This window comes from Muscardinus avellanarius (assembly GCF_963383645.1).
Source record: "Muscardinus avellanarius genome assembly, chromosome: 4".
Classification (NCBI taxonomy): domain Eukaryota; kingdom Metazoa; phylum Chordata; class Mammalia; order Rodentia; family Gliridae; genus Muscardinus; species Muscardinus avellanarius.
In genome coordinates this window covers 151,846,420-151,867,735 of record NC_137789.1, presented here as the reverse complement: position 1 = coordinate 151,867,735, position 21,316 = coordinate 151,846,420, and the positions used below count along the sequence as shown (strand labels likewise).

Here is a 21,316-nt window from a genome sequence, read left to right as displayed (position 1 = left end):
TTCAATTCCTAGGTATACTCAAGAGAAACAAAAATACACCCCCTCCCCATAAAAATGTGCACAGATATTATAGTAGCATTATCCATCATGGTCAAAAGCTGGCAACAACTCAAATGTCCATTAATTGCTTCGTGCATCAATAAAATGTGCCACATTTTAGTACAATGGAATATTACAAACAATAAAAACAAGCAAATTACTGATGATGCTACACCATGCCTGGACCTTGAGGAAATTATAAAATATCTTTGCAATTTAAGGGTAGGAAAGGGTTTCTTTGCCAGGTCATAAAATGAGAGAGAAGAAGGGAGGGAAAGAAAGAAAGGCACCTGGGACTTGGGCTCTTTATCAAGACCTTTAATCTGACCTTCGTTTTTTCTCTATAGAAATAAAAGAGCAAGCCAATTATTTAAGGAAGAGCATTTTGAACTAATTAAGCAGTATCCACTTCTAGAAAGATTGCAGCTTGGAGAGTGGATGGATTTAACACATGATGGTCAACTTCTTTACATTGCTTAACTGCCCTAGAGTGAGCTTTCTCAGCCTGGACGCTACCTGGGGCTGTGTAAGTCTTTATCGTGGAGCAATTTTGTGTAGGATGCTCGGCAGAATCCCTAACTTCTATGCGCCAGATGATAACATTGCTTTCCTACACACACACACACACACACACACACACACACACACACACACACACATTGTAACACTCTAAAATGTCCCCAGGCATTGCTCAACATCTCCCTGGTGGGCAAAATGCCCAGTTAAGAGCTGCTGCTCTAGAATATGCATCCTCAGTTGGAAGATGTCACCCCTGGGGGTTGAAAATTGGTTCTTGGGAAGATGAAAAAAAATCTTAGATAGTGCCATCATTTGGGGAGGGGGGGGAGCTCTATTATTACAAAAAAATGCGTGAGGAGCTGAGAAGCTCTCTTCAAGTCTGCAGATCTCCCTTGATGTGACTGTGATCCTTGGGGATTCTAAGTACATTAACAGATATACAATAAATCTGTAGCATCGAAATTTCATGGTGGAATCAGAGGGGAAAGCCTTCAAGGCCCCATGGGGAGGAAGGAGCGGTAATGAGGACAGGTTGACAAGCTCTGTCCTAGAGAGAGGGCTGCCTCCGCATAAACACACATTCCCTCCAGGGCTTAGCAATTCTCCCCAAAACCACAGGAGTCTTTGTTCAGATAAAAAGGATGCTGCAAATGAGTGCAGTGGCATCCCGGAACCTCTATGATTGTCTTGAAAGCTTGCGATGTGGGATAATACAAATTTAGAAAAATCAACTGTGAAGGGCTTTTGCTGATGTCCCTTGGTGTGATCGTGAACCTGGAGAGATCGTGTGAGGTGAGCTGGTCTCAGCCAAATGGCCACCAGGTAGCACTGGCTTAACCAGAGACCTACGAAGCCCAGGCCATTTCACAGTATGATTAAAAGAAGAAGAAAGGGCCAGTTGTCAAGCATCCCGTCTATCGACCAAACCCCTAGATAGCAATTTCATTTCCTAAAATGATGCAAAACAAATTAATCTTGCCGTCTCCCCTGTCTCCTGTTTCTTCATTCTTTATGCAAAAGCCTGCCCAGACACTCTATGAAGCAGCTGGCTTGCACTTGTGAATATTCACGCTTGGAGTTAAACCTGGCATAGATGATATCTTGTGATCATTTCCCAGTGCTTAGTTAAAAGCTATTTAGATTCTGTCCACAAAAGCAAAGTCGCAGACACGCAGCCAGTGAAGACCCTCAGGTGTGTGCTCCGTGCTCAAGGATTGTGCCACCTGCAGCCCCACGGAGACCGAACAAGAACCTAACAGCAGGTGGTGCCTGTACGAGGGCGTCCGAGCTCGATGGTAGTATTTCTAACTTTAAAATGACAGGGGATCGAAGGAGCAATGGTGTGATGCTAACTTTACATGGAAACTAGACTCAGCCACAGTGCCCGGGTGTTCCATCAAACACCAGCCTAGTGTTGCTGAGAAGAGATTTGATGAGTCACTACAGCCAGCTGACCTTAAACAAGTAGATTTCACTCCGGAATGTGAGTGGGCCTTGTACAATCAGTTGAAGGACTTAAGAATAAAACCAGAGGTTTCCCAAAAGAGGAATTCAATTTCAAAACAGCCACAGAGAAACCCTGCCCGGCTTCCCTGCCTGCTAGTCTCAAGGCTAACGACTCTCTTCCACCAGCCTGCTCCACAGATTTTGGACCTGCCAGCCCCAAAGTCTCATGAGCCAGTTCCTTAAAGTAAATGATAGATAGATAGATAGATAGATAGATAGATACATACATACATACATACATACATACACACACACACAGGCAGACTCAGAGAAAGAAATATATACTGTCTTGGCTCTGTTTCTCTGGAGAACCCTGACTCATATGTACAGGAACACAAATGGCGTCTGGCAGCTCCTGATCTCCACACACACTGTAGGAAGGTGGTAGGCAGGGGGCAGAAGGAGCTACTAACGTGCTGGTGCCTGCAGAGGGCCATGCTGCCGAGATGCCAGGCAGCCTCCCTCCCCTCCCCCGCTGCAGGACCCTGCAAATCCCTGGAGCCGGAGGCAGCTGGTACTGAGGAAGGCAGGGGTGAGGTACGAGCTTGAGAAGCTCTCCCGGTCCTCAACCCATTCCGCAAACCCAGGAACCCACCCCTCCCAGCTCCTGAAGGAGACAAAGATTTAACCAGAGGCTCTGGGCTTGGGGAGAAGAGGCGCATAAAAGGACTAGATGGAGACAAGGAAGGGTTAGGGGAAAGTTGAAAACGTGACCTGTGGGCACTGGGCTCCGGCCCCGCTTCCGAAGCGCCAGGCCCCTGCACCTGCAGAAGCCCGGGAGGCTCCTCTGGGATCCAGCAGCCACCAGGTAAAGGCTGGATGCTAACTCTCAGGGCCAAGCAATGAGCTCAGCTGGCTCCCAGCCGCCCCGGTGAAACCCAATTAACCAGCTCACCCAGGCAGTTCTGTGATTTGACCTTCAGTAAGAACATACAGCCCAGGACATTAGATTTTTAAGAAAAATTCAATAAACACACCACACCACACACACACACACACACACACACACACACACACACACACACACACACACGTAGGGAGCAGGTGATAGGTGCAAACAAAGATAAGAGATATTGTACCCATCAAAAAAGGAACACAATATTCATTTTTTCTTATCACAGTGCAAGAAAGAATTCTTGGAAATTAAAAATATAAAAAGCAAAATGACGGTTCTGTGGAAGGGTCAGTAGACCTTTCAAATCTTTTAGAGATGGACAAAAAGGTCGAAGAGATAGAAAATGGGAAAGAAAAATAAAAAGATAAGACAAGTCCAGGTGAATCCGCATCTGCTTAACATAGTTCCGAGGAGAAACGAGGAAGACGGAGGCAGAAGTAATGAAGTTCCGGATATAAAGGACTCACGGAGCCACCGGGACAATGAACGCAAGAGGCCCAGGGAGGCGCATTTTTGTGAAACCTCAGATGGCCAGACACCGGGAAAAGGGGCTGAGAGTTTCCAGAGAAACAAAGAGGAGAACAGAACCAGGGAGAGCGGCATCCTCAGACCTTCCTCGGGCACCGTAAACCGGGGCCCCGCGTGGGATGATTGTCAGCGTAGAACTCTACACAGCCCCCAAGCAGAGTCAAGACGCTTCACCCTGAATGGAACTCTCCAAACATGGAACTCGTCTGTACTCCGGTGGACAACTCTAGGAGAAAGTGCCGTCCTCCGCAGGACTGTCCCCGTCCCAACTTGGCTTTCGCAGATCCGCAACTACACAGCATAGCATCCCAGCCCCGGGCATTTGCACAGGGCACAGCCACGGTCATCCTTGCCCCTCCCCAAGTGCCGAGCCGGTACTTACTAAGCACTAAGCGCTCAGCGAGGGTCTACTGAATCTCCATCAGCCAGACAGAGCTTTCAAACCTTCCCTGCCATTTGGAGAATGTATCCCACAAGCAATGACTGCCCTATGCTGTAATGGAGTTATCTAAAAATGAAACATTTTTTTCTGTGCACAGTTTGAGCGTGCTGGTCTCTCTCCCATGTAATACTTTGCACCAGGGACAGCAGAGATGGCAAACTTCCCCTGTAAAGGGCCAGATAATACATCTTTGTTTTGCAGGCCGTATGTCCCTTTTTTTTCTTTCTTTGTAAACTGAAAGCAGGCACAGACAATACGTTAAACGCCTTTCGCATCTCTGTGTTCCAATAAAACTTAATTTTCAAAAATAAGCAGCCACTGGCTTGGCCCGCATGCTCCCTGGACGAACCCCGGATGACGGCACTGCTTTATCCATTCCCATGCTTTTACAGGAAAGAAGTTTCTCAACAGCTGGATGTAGAATTAGTCGTTTGGTTTATATTTCTTGGTATGAATAATTTGGTTTATTTTTCCTAGTATTAATCATTTGGTACCTGTCCTCTCTTCTCTTAAATCTCCCCTCTTCCTGGAAGTTGAATCAATACTCAGCCCAAGGCTGAGATAGCGCAGTGATCATGAGACCCCTGTCTTAGCAGAATGCCCCTGTGCTCAGCTCCAGGGGGAAGGCGCACCACCTCTCTCTGCTTTAAATCCTAAGATTCTCCCAGGCCTGGAGGAAACCTCTGGCCCCTGGGAATTGTTCTCTTTCTCTCTCTGCTTTTGCAGTCTAAGGGGCTTAGGCTGCCTAACGGTGCAGGTCCCACAGGATGCTGCTTTGGGAACTGGGTGTGGTAGCCCATGCCTGTGGTCCTAATACTTGGCAGGCTGAGACAGGATTGCAGGTTCAAGACCAGCATCAGCAACTTAGTGAAACACTGTTTTAAATTAAAAAGTAAACCAGGTGTGGTGAAACACGCTTGTAATTCCCGCACTTGGGAGGCTGAGACAGGAGGATCGTGTAGGTTCTAAGCCAGCCTCAGCTACTTAGGCTCTCAGAAACTTAGTGAGACCCTGTTTCCAAATGAAATATAAAATAGGTCTGGAAGTATAGCCCGGAGGTAGAAAGCCCCTGGGTTCCACCTCTAGTACCACCAAAAAATAAATAAAAATAAAAAGTAAAATAGGGCTTGCAGTGTAGCTTGAAGGTAGAATGCCACTGGGTTCAATTCCTGGTATCACAAAGAAAGAGAAGGAAGAGGAAGAGGAGAAGGAGAGAGAGAAGAGGAGGAGGAGGAACAAGAGGAGGAGAGGCAGAGGTGGAGGAGGAGGCGGAGATGGAGGAGGAGGCAGAGATGGAGGAGGAGGAGGAGGCAGAGATGGAGGAGGAGGAGGAGGAGGCGGAAGAGATGAGAAGATTAGAAGAGGAGAGGCGAGGTGCCTTGGGGACTTGCTAAGTGCTGGGGTTAGCCTCCTGAGTACTTCTGGCTAGAGGTGTTGGGCTGTTTATGATAAAGTTACAGCAAGATTCTTTGTTTCCAAAAGAAACCAACATTTGTTCCTAAGTTTGAAGAAAACCAGTGGTCCTGCAGGATGATATGAGGACACCCACTCTATTCCAGCCAGTCCAAAGGAGTTAGTCTTCAGAGCTCCCTCAGTTCAGAACACCTTTGCAATCACTCAAGTGGAGCCTAGAAAATTGATTTTTTAAGGGAGATGGACTACTTGTAACAAAATGTGAGTCCACTGAGGCTATCCCTTATGAAGAATAAAAAGCCCCACCGACCACGCGGCTTCCCACCAGCCTCAATAAGGACCCCTGCAAACGGCCCTGGTGGTTTTCTAAGTGGCTATGGCCACTCCCTCCCAGCCAGTTGCTTCTCTCATAAAAAAGGGAAAGAGCAGATGACAACACTGTAAAAGCCTGAAGGCTGGGCGAGGTTCTGTGTCTGCCAAGGAGTAAAAATGTATAACATTTTAAGTATCATCTAAAGCAAAAGACAATTATAGCCTCTGCCAAAAAGCTCGTCGAGCACAGGTCAGCGTCAGCCACACATTTGACAAGGCAGCTGACGGGCAGCCCTGTGAGAAAAGGCTTTGGGGTGGTTGGACAGGAACATGTGCATCTAAAATAAACGTGTGTGATGATGCCTGGCCATCAATCTCTGAGGCTCAGCAGTCCACAGCTAGAGGTATCACATGAGGAGCAATTCCCTCCCCAAGTTCATGTGCAACAACAGATACTAAACTGTGTGATGGCTCTCAGTCCATTTGAGAAGCCAGGATCCAGGTCTTCATATCGAGCAGAGGGTTTCCTTATGTGTTGCTTTTCAGTTTTGAAGCCTTTAAAATTCAGTGCCAAGTCTTTGGGAGAAAAGAATACATCCCCCAAATCAACACAAAACAAGAGAGGACTTAAGTAAGTCTTCAAGGGTACAGAAAAAGCAGACAGGAACTCACCCAGCGAAGACTATGCCAGGTACGTGGAAACACTACCAGCTTAGGCGTCCCTGAGGATAAGCATGAGCTCGACACAGCAGAAAGCTCTGCGCCGGCCCCTGAGGCCCTCCGAAACAGACACCCCAAACCACAAGACCTCACACAGAAAAACGACTCGAGGAGGAAGCACATCCAGATGTGTGCTCTGCCTCAAGGATGGGAACGGTGGAGGCCCAGGAGAATCCGAGCCCTGCTCTACACACACCTCTGTGTCCCTCGCCACAAGGACCCACTTTAAAGCAGCTTATGCATGTGGATTCCTCAACTTAATAACAAATACACATTCTCTCACAGTTCTGGAGACTTGGCGCCCACAGTTAGGTCCTTCAGGAGGCTCCTGGAGAAGCCCTCCCTGCCTCTTCCGCTTGTGGGGCTCCAGGTGCTCCCAGGGTGTGTCACAGCTCTCCCAGCTGCCTGTGTCTCAGCGTGGCCCTCTACCCTGAGTCTGTCTCGAATCCCCCATTACCTGCTTCTTTTTTTGTTGGTGGTAGTTTTTGTTTGTTTTTGTGGTACTAGAGATGGAACCCAAGGGCATTATTCTACCTTTGAGTTATACCCCCAGCCCTATATTTTTAGTCCTTTTATATTTGAAACAGGGTCTCTCTGAGTTGCAAAAGGCCTCACTAAGTAGCTGAGGCTGTCCGTGAATCATGATCCTCTGGTCTCTGCCTCCCGAATGCTGGGATTACAACCGTGCACTACCACGCCTGGTTCCTGCTTCTTATAAGGACATCTGTCATTGGATTTAGGACCTACCTTAAGCCCGAAATGATCTCACCTCAAGGTCCTTAATCACATGTATACAGAACCTTTGTGTTAAAATGTAAAACAGAGCTGGGCGCAGTGGCGCACTCTTGTAATCCCCGCGCTTGGGAGGCAGAGACAGGAGGATCACACAGGTTCGAAGCCAGCCATGCTGGCTTAAGAGACCCTGTTTCCAAAAATAAAAAATAAAAAAATAGGTCTGGGAGTGTAGCCCAGAGGTAGAAGGGCTTCCAGGAATCCCAGTACCACCAAAAAAAAAAAAAAAAAGTGAAACAGTATATTTTTACTACAGTTAAACATACATAACATAACCATCTCTTCAAACAGTCATCGTGTGTGTGTGTGTGTGTGTGTGTGTGTGAGAGAGAGAGAGAGAGAGAGAGAATGAGACCATGAATGCTTCTGAAATCAAATCCATGAAAATTTTCTAGTATATAATACCTCATTTCCAAATATAGTCATATTAACATTTTCCAGGGTCTAGGACTCAGACATACCTTTTTAGGGGCCAGTATACATTAGAGTCTCCAGATACCCAAAGGAGAAAATAAATGATTTATTTAGATTAGTATGAACTGTGAATACTTCACTGTATTAAGTCATCAAAAGAGCAAAGTCACTATCTTATTAGAGGCTGCCATCCTTAAACAAGCTACTAAGATTTTCGGAGCCCAGTGTCTCTGCGTGACAGGTTGTGGTACAGTTGAATGCAGATTTGTCCAGAGAGCCTGGCACCCCAACATCTTGTTGACAGGCTTTAGTTTCCCACAGCTCTGGGCAAAATGTCCAATGCTACTATGTGGGATAAAGCATCCCAGTATTTCTCAATCCAGCTACTAGTAGGATGTGTCTTAGGAAGAATATATTGGTGCTACTGGGGTTCCTGGAAGCCCTTCTACCTCCGGGCTACACTCCCAGACCTTTTTATACTTTTTTATATTTGGAAACAGGGTCTCTTAAGCCAGCAAGGCTGGCTTCGAACCTGTGCAATCCTCCTGTCTCCTCCTCCCAAGCGTGGGGATTACAAGCATGCACCTCCACGCCTGGCTGGAAGAATATTTTTTTAAAAAGAAAAGATTAAAATACGAGAGCTGTCCAGGTAAATAATAATAAAACCTGGAGGGAGCCAAGAACTCTGCTTCACGAGAAGGGCCTGTCAGTCAATAGACAGCCTGCCGTGACCTGTGTCTTCTCCAGGGTATGGGCCACATCTTATCTATCTTCGTATCCTCAACACCTGGCACAGCGCCTGGGACCCAGGCCATTTCATAAACACAGATAAAATGAATGAAGATATGAGCCAGGATAATCCAGAAACTTCAGCTCTGGTAATAAACGATCAGAGGAATAGCTACCACTTCTTTAAAGTCAAGATGCCGGGCAGGCACTCGAGACCCGCAAGTGGTTCTCATCATTCATTTCAACCTTCACACCCCCAATAACAGAAGTGTTCTTACTCCCTTTTTACACAGGAGGAGTTAAGCTTAGCAAGATGAGGCCGCAGAGCTAGTATCTAACAGAGCCAGGATCCATCATCATTCAAAACCCTGTGTTCTTTCTACTCGACAACGCTGCTCCTGAGTCACATTTCTTCAGCTGTTGCTGTAAGGCTGCTCCCAGCTCACACATTTAGAGTCAGATTATATATTGGTGCATGTGTAGTTGCATATGCATTATGTATATGTGTATACATATATATTTGTATATACACACATAGAATGTCTTAGTTGAAGAAAAGAACTAGACAAAATACTAAGGCAAGCCATGTCAGGTCCCAGGGAACATGGTAAATTCCCTTACACTGTCAAGTTCCTGAGTCACACTGTCAAGGGGTGAAACGTCACATGCCACGCTCTGCTGAGCTCAAGAAAGCAACAACACGTTCTATAAACTCGGAGTCTCATCTGCAGGTTTATGACTTCCTGCTGAACATCCTGTTTCTAAGCCAACCACCCTACAGCGAGAAAAAAAATGAACTGTGCTTAATAATCACGTGCCCAGGCTTCCCTTGCCACCAATCCCTTCACTCCTCCCCCAAGAAAGTAGCCAGGGAACATGACCAGGAGAGCCAAAGAGCGCCCCTGCCGGGAACTCACAGGAAGAGTGGATGCTGGGGAAGCTTTTGCGGCCCTCGGACACCAGGTCGGGGTCACCTGTGCAGTGCATTTCCGAGTTCATCACTCCATCTGGAAAGCAGCGGTAAAAGAAATCGGGGCGAGGTCTACAAAAGACACCATGGACATTTTCAATATAAAACACTGCCATCACAAATGAGCCCCAAGCTGAGCCACCCTCCCGGGGCCCCCATCCCTTCCTCGAGCCCCTCTGTCATCGACATGGGGGCTGCCCACGGAGCACGCTGGACTTTGTGGTTTGGGGGGAAATCTCGGGCTTTGGGACTCAGAGAGAGTTGAGCTGGAATGCTGGCTCTCCACCTACTAGTTTTGTGACTTTAGGAAAGTCACTCAGCTTCTAGACAAGAGGTCAGACACCTGACCTCAGCTTCCACATCTGTAAAAAGGAGGAACTGCTATCTAGCCAAAGGTGAAACCCGAATCCCAAGGTGACATGACCCACAGGAGGTCAAGTATGGTGCCAGGGGAATAAAAGGAACTTCCTGACTCAGTCTACTGCTCCACCAATCCAGAGGCTGCTTTCAGGATCCAAGACCCAGGTCCCTAGATCCTAAATTTCAGGGGTCAATTGTCTAACTTCAAACAGCAGGTCTCAGGTGACCTCACTGAGAGGACTTGAAAACTCAGCTCCATGATGCAGAGATCTCAGAGGCCCACGGTGGCTTTTCTGGTTCAGAGCACAGGAAAGAGAGCCCTAGAGAAAAGAGGGGTGTCCCTGGCCCTATAGGTAAGACCCTAGCAGCAACAATGGCTAATATTTATGGAATACTCACTGGGTTCTAGATTGGGCTCTAGAACTGTGTTCCTCATACCATATGACTTGTTACAGTTTAGATCTAGAATGTCCCCAAAGTTTCAGGTTTTGAAGGCTTGACCCCCCAGTGCAACAGTGTGCAGAGGTGGGGCTTTGGGGAAGTGACTGGATCATGAAGAAGTATTGGGAGGTGGTAGACACTGTAGGAGGTGAGACCCAGTTGAAGGCATGGGTCCTCAGAGTGTACCCTTGAGTACTATATCTTGTTTCCTCCTCCTCCTCCTCTTCTCTCTCTTTCCCCCCTTCTCTACCACTGTAAGATAGACCCTTTCCTCCACCACATGCTCTCTGCATGATGCTCTGACCCACCTAAAGCCCAGAAACAATGGAGCCAGCTAACCAGGGACTGAAATCTCCAAAACCGTGAGCCAAAATAAATATTTCATCTTTTATGTCGTTTTTCACAGTTATTTTGTCACAGCAACAGAGAGCTGACTAGCACAGGACTCTTTATGAGAATCCTGAGGCAAACCCCAGAAATTTCTGCATTTTATAGGTACAAAAATGGAAGGTTTAGGAGGACTGAACTCCTGCCCTGGGTCATGCACAACCTACAATCCATAAGCAGGAAGGATAAGCTCTGAACTCCGACAACTGGATCCTTGGGCTTATGCCCTTCACTCCATACTTGACTGCCTCACTCAGCAGGGAGAAAGGGCTCTCACATAGATGTTTCATGGTCCATTCCTGCGCAGTAATTCAGTCTAATACTGGCTGAACCCCCGTCATAGATGAGGCTTTGCCACTATTATAAACATAGCACCCTTCTTCCGTGGATACACAGGACACTAGTCCTCACAGCTCTGAGATCCAGGCAAGGCTGCAGTGATCTAACAGAGCTGATGGGATGCTGACTTTCCCTTACTCAGCTAGTGTATGTCCAATGTGGCTGTCCACCTACTGAACCAGAAGTTCTGGGAGTAAGGCCTAAGAATCAGCATTTTATCAGGGCCCTGAGGTCACTGTGAGCACATGGGGTTGGAGGAATATTGCAGCACCATGCCATGCCCTGCCCCATCTTTTCCATCTTCTATCCTTCCATGTCTGGCCAGCACCCTCAATCAAGCCAAAAGCCAATAAACTGATGGCTGAGGGTGTCAGAGGGGACCTAACTTCTCCAAGGCCAACAAGTAATCAGGGTCCAAGTGAGATTTTGAATTCAGGTCTTTGGGCTGACTGATCGTCTCTATGAAAACCAGTTCTCTATCAGAGGATATAGGTCAATGGAGAAGACAAGTCATTTCTTAGGGGTAGTAACAGAAATGTGCCATAAGCCAAATCTCTAATGCCAAGCTATGTCTCATTCTAAGTCATCTTATTGTTGTTTTTTACCTAGAGGAAAAAATGCCCACAAGTAAATGGGTGTCTAGTGAGGGCCTATGATAGCAATGCTGGCTTTGGGGCAAGCTGTGGCCACAAGAAAGTAGAGCCGGTGGACACTTTCTTACTATTGTTCTCTGGCTCTCTGAAACAATGAACTCAAAGGAGAGAAAAGACCCTTGCTGATAATGGAAGACCTGGAAACAATTTAGGGGGAAACCAGAAGAGCCAGAGTCTGCCCTAGTAAGTGTCCCCTGAACATGGCTCCTATACAGCTGACCTTGATAATCTATCATTGGTTTCTTTTTGTAACTTACCTTCCCACTATTAATTTAATAGTGTTTGTGCAGACTCCATTCAAAGCAAGAGCCAAGGACACCGCTGTAAAACAAAACCAATAGACAGAAAAATAACCAGCTGGCTCTCAAATCAAAATTATCACCAGCATCATCACCAGCATCATCATCGCTATCATCATCATTGCCATCATTATCACATCATTATCATCAGCAGCAGCATACTTATCATGATCATTGCCATCACCATTATCACCGTTACTTATAATACTACTAAATTTATGACTCTAAAGATATGAACCAATGTTTATTTATTTATTTTTGGTGGTACTGGGGTTCCTGGAAACCCTTCTACCACTGGGTTACACTCACAGACCTATTTTTATACTTTTTTTATTTGGAAACAGGGTCTCTTAAGCCAGTGCAGCTGGCTTCGAACCTACATGATCCTCCTGTCTCGGCCTCCCAAGCATGGGGATTACAAGCGTGTGCCTCCACGCCCGGCTGAACCAATGTTTTAAACAGGACTTTGGGGGGTGACTTGTAAAATTCCAAGTTCCCGGGTCATGAAATGTAACTCTCTTCTTTGACTGAAAGTTTCAACACCACAGAGGAGCCCATCTATCACTTTCTGGCCTGACGTGAACAGATTTAATACACCATGTAGAACTTCTTTTACTAGGAGCAAGAAACACAAGACTTTTATTTCCTCCTGGAAAGCTTCTCAGACATAATTCTGCTCAGAGCTGCTGCGGGAATCCCACTGTGGAACAGAACATGCCCAGTGGGTCACTATTTCATTGTTGGCCCATCACTCATTGACAGTTGTCATTTGTTATCACACAAATCATTGTTTCTGAGAAGATGAAAGGTCCAATGCCTCTGCGAGTTTTGAGGCTTGTCCCAAGGGTTCTTTTGCTATCTGAAAGCAGCAAGGACTTCTGAAATTATTTTAAAAACACAGCACAGGGATCTTCTCCAAGCTGCTTGGAAAGACTTTGCTGGATGAAGTACAGATCATCCAGTGGGTGCCAGGGACATGAGTCATAGAGCTTTCCCTGAAACAATCTTGCACCTTTCCCGTGGCTTATCAAGAGTACACAAAAGGCAGAGTCATCACCATCAAAGTGATGGGAGGTCAAATGCCTTGCATAAGCAGTAAGAACCGATTGATGCACTCCCCCATTACTTTGCTGAATAGTAAAATGTGTGAGCTACCATTCACCTTTGGTAAACAGTAACAGTCCAATTCTAGCTGAGATTTAGGTAAGAGAGCACTGGATGGGGCACTTTCAGAAAGGAGCCGCCTAGACTAATTTGTGGCCATTGAGGGGGATAGGTGTGTTGTTCTAGCAGCAGAAAGTACTAAAAAAAATGGCCACTGTGGTCACTAAGGGCACAGGCCACCAAGATGTGGACAAGCCAGTTACTTTAAATAAGCCATGGGAATCGAACAGAATAGGAAAGATATGTTGAAATGAGCACCTTTGTCAGGGGAAAACTGATGACCTACGTGAGGATGGGGAGCCCCCGGCCATATCTGAATGAGGTGACAAAGGAGGGGCAGGCCACAGGTGGAGGCCAGAGCCTGAGTCAGCACCACAGCGCTGCCATCAGACACAGCCTGTAACCAGAGGCACAAACTGGAGCTGAGCCTGGGACTTGAGAAGAACCACAGAGTGCATTCTGCACACACCAAGCCTTCCCTCCCCAAAATGCCAGCTTCCCAGCTCAGAGCACTACTGTGGGATCCTTTGTAAGAGAGATAAAACCCCCATCCTCTCTTGGCTGTATTCTTTCTAGAAGACATGGCAGTGAACACATTGCGAGGTAGCAGGGCAATGACTTAGGCCTTTCCCCTGTTAGGGAGAATGCTCAGAATACCCGCTGTTTTTTCACAGTGGGGCTGGGCTCATTCTTATCATAGTGGGAGCATGGCTTTAGCACAGATAAACTCTGGGAACAAGCACCCCTAGCTGATCTCCCATCGCCCCACGTGAATATTGGTGAATTTCATACCCAGTTGCTACATGAATCCAGAGTACTACACGCTCCCTCAACCACTGATCCTGGTGGGCTTAGCACAGCACACAAGAGTTCTTCAAAAAGTTTGAAGTGGCTGAGCTAGAAAACGTGTGGGTGTGATACAACCACCAAGAGCTAGCCACTCATTCCCTGACTCAAACGCCTGAAGGAGACAGAGAAGGAGGGGCAGCTGGAGTGCCAGTGTTTAGTGTGGAAGTCATTTTGGGATTCAGAAACTACACTGAACTAATTAGTATTTTCATCTGAACAGCACAACGCCCAGGGGACCAACATGGACGCCTCTCATGATGCCAGAGAGCAAGCTGTGATCAGATCAGAGCTGGATGAGCTGCATGCAGGGAGATGATTGGCCCCAATCAGGGTGCTCACTGATTAACAATAATCTGGGGCCCAGGCTCCTATGGACATTTTTATAGTATCCCACAGAAAAATCAGAATGATAAACCAGACCATGTCTGATAAAGAAATTCAAAACAACATATCTTGTGAGTTGGCTTTCAAGAGGCTATACCAAGGACACCATTGGTTATAAGCATTAGAGAAGACTAGGGGTATTTGTTGTTTTTTTGGTAAGGAATTCAGCACTACATCATTGCTAATAACTGGGCTCTCTCTTGTACAGACCTGGCTGTTCTACAGCTTCTCAAGCCCAATGCTGCACGGGATAGGACTTCGCTCCTCTCATTTGGCACCAGATATACAGACGTGGTAGCTGTATGCATTCACATAGGGAAACACTTGGGGCCCAGATTTGGAACCGTAAGTTAATCTTCTGAGGACACCCAGGTAAAGAAGGGACCTTAGAACGAATCCTCCTCACTGAGAAAGTCCTGGATTCCAAACATCAGAAATCACCCAGTTTTCTGCCCTTCATGTTTAATGATCATTTCCTCAGCCTCCACTTCCAGGACTTCCAAAGGCAGAGATATTGTTTCAAAACTCTATGCACAATGGGGGTTCTTCATCATTTTCCCCGGGCCGGCTCTCATTTATTTAGGAAAGCAGAACATCCAATAATTCCGCCTTCTCAGTTAACATATAGGACGCAGAGTCTGGTGTTCAATTTTGAAATGTCACCATAAGGGAGATTTAGCTGAGAATGAAAATGTCTACAGAAGGTAACTGTGAGCTACCCGCTGCCATTGCAGCAGCCCGACTCCAAAACCAGCAGTAAATTATAACTATGGCCATGAGAGAGAGTTCTTGCCTGTTGTCATTCAGCTGGGGACTCTGTGCCAGGGGAGTAACTAGATTAAAGAGTGAAGCAAAGGGAATTCTAGGCCAACTGAGAAGGCACCTGACAGGTCATTCAGTGACCACCATGATACCAATCTTAACACTGCCTGGCTGCTTGAGCCAGGTGCAGGAGGATACCTACCTGTGACCTTCTTGGAGAAGCTGACTTTCCTGCTGCCTCACCCGAAGAGACCAAGACTGTGTGACCCGACCTCCAACCCACAGATGAGAGGCCTGGGCACACAGTTAACCTGATCAAGGCAATCTTTGGCTGGCCAGAGACTCCTGACTTTATATCCAGGCTGGAGAAATGGGTTGAGTCACAGTTCCTACCTGGGGCAGAGGCAGGAGGAGGCTGTTTCGAGACACAGGGAAAGGCAGCGGTGCCACCATGTGAGCCCAAGCCTCACACGAACCCGAGATCTGGGGCAGCAGATAAAAAGCCCAAGCAGGAGAGGGAGAGAGGTGGTCTTGAGCTGAGGTCTCTTCCCCTGATGCCCCAGGTCCCTGCCGCAGCCTGCATGAGAGCCTCTGTGCTTTCCCCTCCTCTCCTGGGATATCTGTGAGATTGCTTAGTTTAGCCCCTAATTTATTTGAGCAAGCAAGGATACTTTTAGTTTTTTCCTTTGGATTAAAAAAGGCCTAACTGAAGCCTGGTTGTGTGGGATAACATGTGTATTGTTGAGAGCAGAAGCCCCTGTCTGCTCTACATACCCTAGAGTTGCACCCAGGCCCACTCCCTTGCCAAGAAAAGGGAGAGCCACATTTTGCTACGTTCTCATTTCCCCCAAACCCAAAACTTAAGAAAACCACCCTTTCGTGAGGTATCTCACTATTCCAGATGTACTACCTAGCTGGATTATGAGTCCATTCAACACACCAAAGAGATTCTGAGATGAGGATTTGGATAACTTTTATATGAGGTATCAAAAAAAAATCAACCTAATTCAGTTTTTACCCGGGTTTAAAAAACTGAATATTTAGCTACTGGTTAGTTTTAGTTGTTTAACAAGCCACATACTGTTGGACATCCCTTAAACCTGCCATTTACTCTGTATTTGATTCAGATAAAGAGCAGAAAAACATTTAATTCTAAAATGTCAAACTGCCATCACATGGTCATCTTGGGGAGAAGTTCATAGCAATCCTGTTATAATCAATGACAAGGATTGGAGCACTCTTCACATAATGACAACTGCTTAATTTCAACTGTCCTCAGCTGAAGATGCATTATGGGCTTGTTTCTAATTTCTATTTTATTTTATACTTGCTTTTGCCATTCTTACCTCTAGCCCATGTTGACTTCTGAACAGCCCCGAGTCTGGGCCTATGAGCCACAGTGTGAGAAGACACCGTTGGTGGTAGCAGAGCCTCAGGGTTGCTTTGTGAGAGCCAAGAACCACCCTGCCTCTGTGCCTGAGCTGAGATTTCTGATATGACACCCAGACAGCCTTCAGCACCAAGGACAGCGACAGCGGGCATCCTCTGAAAATCCCTTTAAGGACCAAACATGGCTCTTTTTTGGCCTTAAAGTTTATCGCATCTTGTTTGTCCCAAGCTTCATATGACCAAAAGAAAAATCAGTTGGATGCAACTGAGATTTCTAACATGTGATGATATAATCATGAAAAGATCAGCCCCATCCCCTAAAGCAGGAACTGTGCATACTCTACCTAAGAATGCTTCCTTAATTTCAGTCTTGTCTGTTCGCCGGATAATTTTCACCACACAAATAACAGCCAAGGGTGTGAGGAAAGAAATTGCCTGGAAGAAACAACAAACAATCCCTCATGAGGACGTCAGTTTGCTTTCAGAAGGGCTGCTTGATAATTAGTTCCAGTTAGCTTCGTTCCGACACTCTAGTTAAATGCCCTTATGGAACTTCTGGCCTCAGACAAAGAAGGATGGTTTTTATCTATACTTAGAGGATACACAGACTTGAAAAGCCAAAGGTCTGATTGTAAGTTATAATTGATTTGTAATTGCTGGGAGCCATGTTCAAAGTGGTAGCTTTGTAAACAGAGAGGAACTGTCCATAATTATAATGACCCATCACTGCCAGTAACTTCCCTCGGTTCTCCCCTGTGGAGGGGTGAGGAACTTTCTGGCTTCCCTGCCCCATCTCTGGTGACATGAGAATGTGGGACTTGCTTAGAGTCAATTAATTCATTCCCTTTTGGTATTATTTTGTTGAAAATCCATTTCTTCTCCAGATAAGAGGTTAGTCCTTTTGAATAAAATCCCTATTCTTCCCTTCCTCCATTGTCTTCCTCCCCACAGATGCTCAGAACACACATAATGAATTAATAAGCTTGTGAGACAGAGATGCAACTAACCTGCATTGCAAAGGCTACTATGAAGCAGTATCTGCACTAAGTACCATCAAGTCCAACTCTTGGCTCTGTGGCTGTCTTTTCTGGGCTCAAAGACTAAATAGTGTGCCTGCCTGAGGACAAGTGGCTGCTTAGTACTGAGGTCAGGCTTTGGAGAACAGATTTACTTACTCCTTTATGGAGTCTTCTCCACCTTTTCATAATTAGCAAGCAGTTTTTTGACATTTCAATGGCCAAGAAAACAGGTAATTGTGTTAAGTTCTTTATGATGACTTCCTGGGATAACAATACCGGGAGAGACTGGATATCTCACAAATCCACGACTAGCCTAGCAGTCAGTGGTGGAAAGGGTAAGGCTAGGAGGTAAGTGGCAATCAACACTATTCACACTTTGGAAATATTCATCTGTGCCTTAGTGAGAAATCACTTTTTGGAGAGGGGCTTCCTCATGGGACAAAATTATGGCTTTTCAGAACCCTCTCCAGAAGTCATAAAAACAGAATTCACCCAAGTGAACATGATCATTCAAAATAATCTGAGATGGCCCCACCTGCAGCAGCTCTGAGCCGAGTGACAGTAAACTAGAGAGGAAACCTGCACCTCCCTCCCCACCCTGCAGACCTGGGAGAACAGCCAGTGTGCATCGCCTCTGCCCAGGCCTCCAGCCCTCGGGCACAGGAAGGCAACAGAGGAACAAAGGTGGAGAGGGGCTGCTTCTACCTCCCCACAGGTGTGCGGAGAGAGGCAAAAGTGGCAGGATAAATTTTCCCTGACATTGTTTTCCCTCTGATAATGTTTCTAGGACTATGAAAAAGTGTGACGTTCCTAGGATTAGCCCAGGGTGGTTAGTGCTTAATAAATAGGACCCAAGAGAGAACCATGAACTCTAGCCCAGCGGCTGTGGGATACAAGGGGCTTGCTGACCCCACTCTGGGCCAGGGTTGTGCTCTCTCTGTGGAGTGCAGGGATACTGCCTGGACCATCCTGGGATAGAAGGACAAAGGCTTACCAAAGACCATGGTCTATTCTAAGCACTTCACACACATTAACTCAGTCTTCACTGCAACCCTATGAAGCAGGCTCCGCTTAGTGGACGGGAAGCTAAGGCACAGAGAGCTTAAGCAGCCTGCTGAAAGTCATGCAGTCAATAAGTTCTACAATGGGGACTGTCCCCCAGACTGTGTAAGCTCTGCACTTTTAGCCCCCTTAGAAAGTAAGAAACATTAAATTAAGCACAGTAGCTGCCTTTTCTCCTGGCCAGAGGAGAAAGGCAAGGTGGTTGCTTCCAGGATGTGAATAATGGCTGAAATGTTGGTGACAGCTGCCTCAGAGTGAGCACATGTTAGGGGCTTTTCTCCTGTGACCCGTCTTTTCACTTCTCTACTGGGGAAACATTACCCTCATTGCACAGATAACAAATCTAAAGCTCTGAGAGATATGTGTTCACACAAGACACACAGCTAGTGGGACCCAGAACCCCCAGACTGGGCTGCCAGGCTCCTGGACGGGTGTCCTACATCCTGGTGACCACTTCCGCCCAACAGTTACAGGTGGAGAAACTGAGGCTGCTATTGATCATGGAGTGAACAACATTTTCCAATGACTCACTGTGCTACACAGCGCCTGGGTAAGGAGATGCCATATGTGATCATTAGCCAGCACATGGCTGTTCTTCCATGATGTTTACTGCACAGGCTGAGGAGCGGAGCTCTATAGAAGACAATGTGTGGGACAGATGCCGGTGAAGGAGAGCTGAGTTCCAGCCCCAGCTCAGACACTTATGTCCGTGTCCTTGAGCAAGGGGCTCACCTCCTCACCTCAGTGCTCCAGGTCCTTAGCTAGAGGATAGGCATAAGAAGAACTCCATGGCCAAGGTAGGGCTCATGGCGCTCACAGCTACCGAATGTTTGCTATGCACCAAGCACCAGGCAAAACATCACAGCCTTATCTTGCATGAGACTCTGCACACTGGGGAGGGACATGATGCTAAGCCCACCTTTCACAGAGGACAGAGAGGTACTGTCCAAGAGGCCAGGTGGCTTTCCAGATCTGCAAAGCTAGATAATGAGCTGCCCATCCAGCCTGGTGGAGAGATAGCATCAAGGAAATACTGGTTGTTGGCTACTATTTCACTATTTCCCAGGAAAGAATGATAATAAGTGGCCCAGACTGTACCAGCAAAGGGTACCAGGATCCTGTCCCCAGACATATGGAAGTAAGGTGACTTCAGCTCAACCCCAGCTCAGCCCTTACATCTGAATAGGGAGAACCTGGACCTGCGGGAAGGAGGACGAGGCAGAAAAGAGCCCAATTCCCCAGGCACTGTGCCCATATCCCAAGTGAACAATGCCTCCATCTAGGTCCCAACCTCATGTACTCACCAATGACACCAACACAGGAGTCTCCCCCCATCCCCAGCCTCCACCTAGAGACCGGGTCTGTCTGCCTGGTTCTCTCTGGATGCTCATGGGAAACCACAGAACTTGGAGCAACATATCTGATGGAGAAGGGTACTAGGATGCTTGTAGTGTGTGTGTGTGTGTGTGTGTGTGTGTGTGTGTGTGTGTGTGTGTACACGTGTTACTGGAAATTGAACTCGAAGCATTCTACCCCATGATATATACCCAGCCCTTCTTCATTTTTATTTAGAAACAGGGTCTTGCTAAATTGCTGATGTTCTTGCTACACTGCTGAGGCTAGCTTCAAACCTGCAATCCTCCTTTTTAGTCTCCCCAGTACCATGATTACAGGCATGTGCCACCATACTCAGCTTGCCTGGAGCTTTTAACAGCTAGAAGGGATTAAGGACAGCCCACTGTCAAGGTGTTATCCAGAGAGGCGCTGGTTGCTTGGGTGTGGCCACAGAGCCATGGCACCGTGGGCCAAAGCTTCTCCATTTCTGGCACCTGAGAGATAGGTATGGCACAAAATGATCATGAAGTCAACTTCAGGAAACGGAGCTACCTTGAAGAAGCCCAGCGCTGGGTGAACAATGGCATCCCATCATGAGAGGAAGGGTTATCAATGTCTTATGGAAAGAGCCTACAAATTAAACTAACAGGAGCCAGCCTCACCTCTTTTCATTCCATCTTGCCCCCTATCCCAACATGACTTTATTTCTGTCTTCCTTAGAAGCACTCTATTCCAGAATACAAAACCCTGCTCTCAACTCAACACCATGCCGGTCTGATTCTAAGATAGTAAATAGGGCACACTGTGGCCAGAGCAAAAAGGGACTAGGGCAAAAGGTAGGTGTGGGGTGGATTTTTTTCTTAAGCCAAGAAAATAAATTTGCATATACCTATTGTTGCTTTGAGTCCCTATTCTCACCTGTTCTCCAAAGGTTTCCCAGTGATGCTAACCTGTTTACCTTGTGCTTATGTTTTCAGCCCCAGTAGACTGGAAAGCACATCCAACTCAGCTCGGCTGCCCTGCTACCTGGCACCGTGCTTGGTTTCATAACTGTCGGTTGAATGAAGTAATAATAAACTAAACTGAAGTTGTCCACAGTCTGGGTCTATCCCTGCTGCTGCTGCCTCTGAGACTCCAGAGAAACCTCTAATCCCAAGACCTAGAAACCAGTCCTCTTACTCATCCCCTGTCCACTGCACACAGAACCCCATGTGCTGGCAGCCCATGCGCAGCTCCTGGTCCAGGCGCTGAATGATGTGGACCAGACTTTGGACACCTTGTTGTTTTCACCCTGAAATTATGGGGTCAACAAAAGTACTCAGCACAGTGGATTCTGAGGATCAGCTGTGACTGCATGGAAAGTGTGGAGCTCAGTCCCTGTACTCAAGAAATGCTGGCTGCTGTGTGGGTGTATGACGATGACGATGATGATGATGACTGTGATGAGGAAGCTCCTAGATGCTCCCCTGGGCCTCCCCTCCGGCCTTTTCCAGATTCTACTTTGTGTTAGGGCATCATCTCCCCCACGATCCTGCAGGGTCCCTAAGGAGATACCCCATCTCCCATCACCCATTGACTTCATAGCCTTAGCTCC

General features: G+C 46.9%; 1 protein-coding gene across 4 annotated transcripts in view; it reads right to left on the bottom strand.

Annotated features, from left to right (window-relative positions):
- The window catches only part of PLPP4 (phospholipid phosphatase 4), a gene marked incomplete at both ends in the record, with an annotated part of 110,658 nt that overhangs the window by 45,824 nt on the left and 43,518 nt on the right, over positions 1 to 21,316 (bottom strand). For 2 of the 4 annotated variants that reach the window (XM_080693804.1, XM_080693805.1), the window contains 3 exons: positions 9,227 to 9,351; positions 11,717 to 11,780; positions 16,651 to 16,741. The exons of 1 other annotated variant lie outside the window; for it this stretch is intronic. In XM_080693804.1, coding sequence (XP_080549930.1) covers positions 9,227 to 9,351; positions 11,717 to 11,780; positions 16,651 to 16,741 — 280 coding nt within the window. The remainder of the gene's footprint in view (positions 1 to 9,226; positions 9,352 to 11,716; positions 11,781 to 16,650; positions 16,742 to 21,316) is intronic. One more of the 4 variants, XM_080693806.1, reaches the window with a different exon arrangement.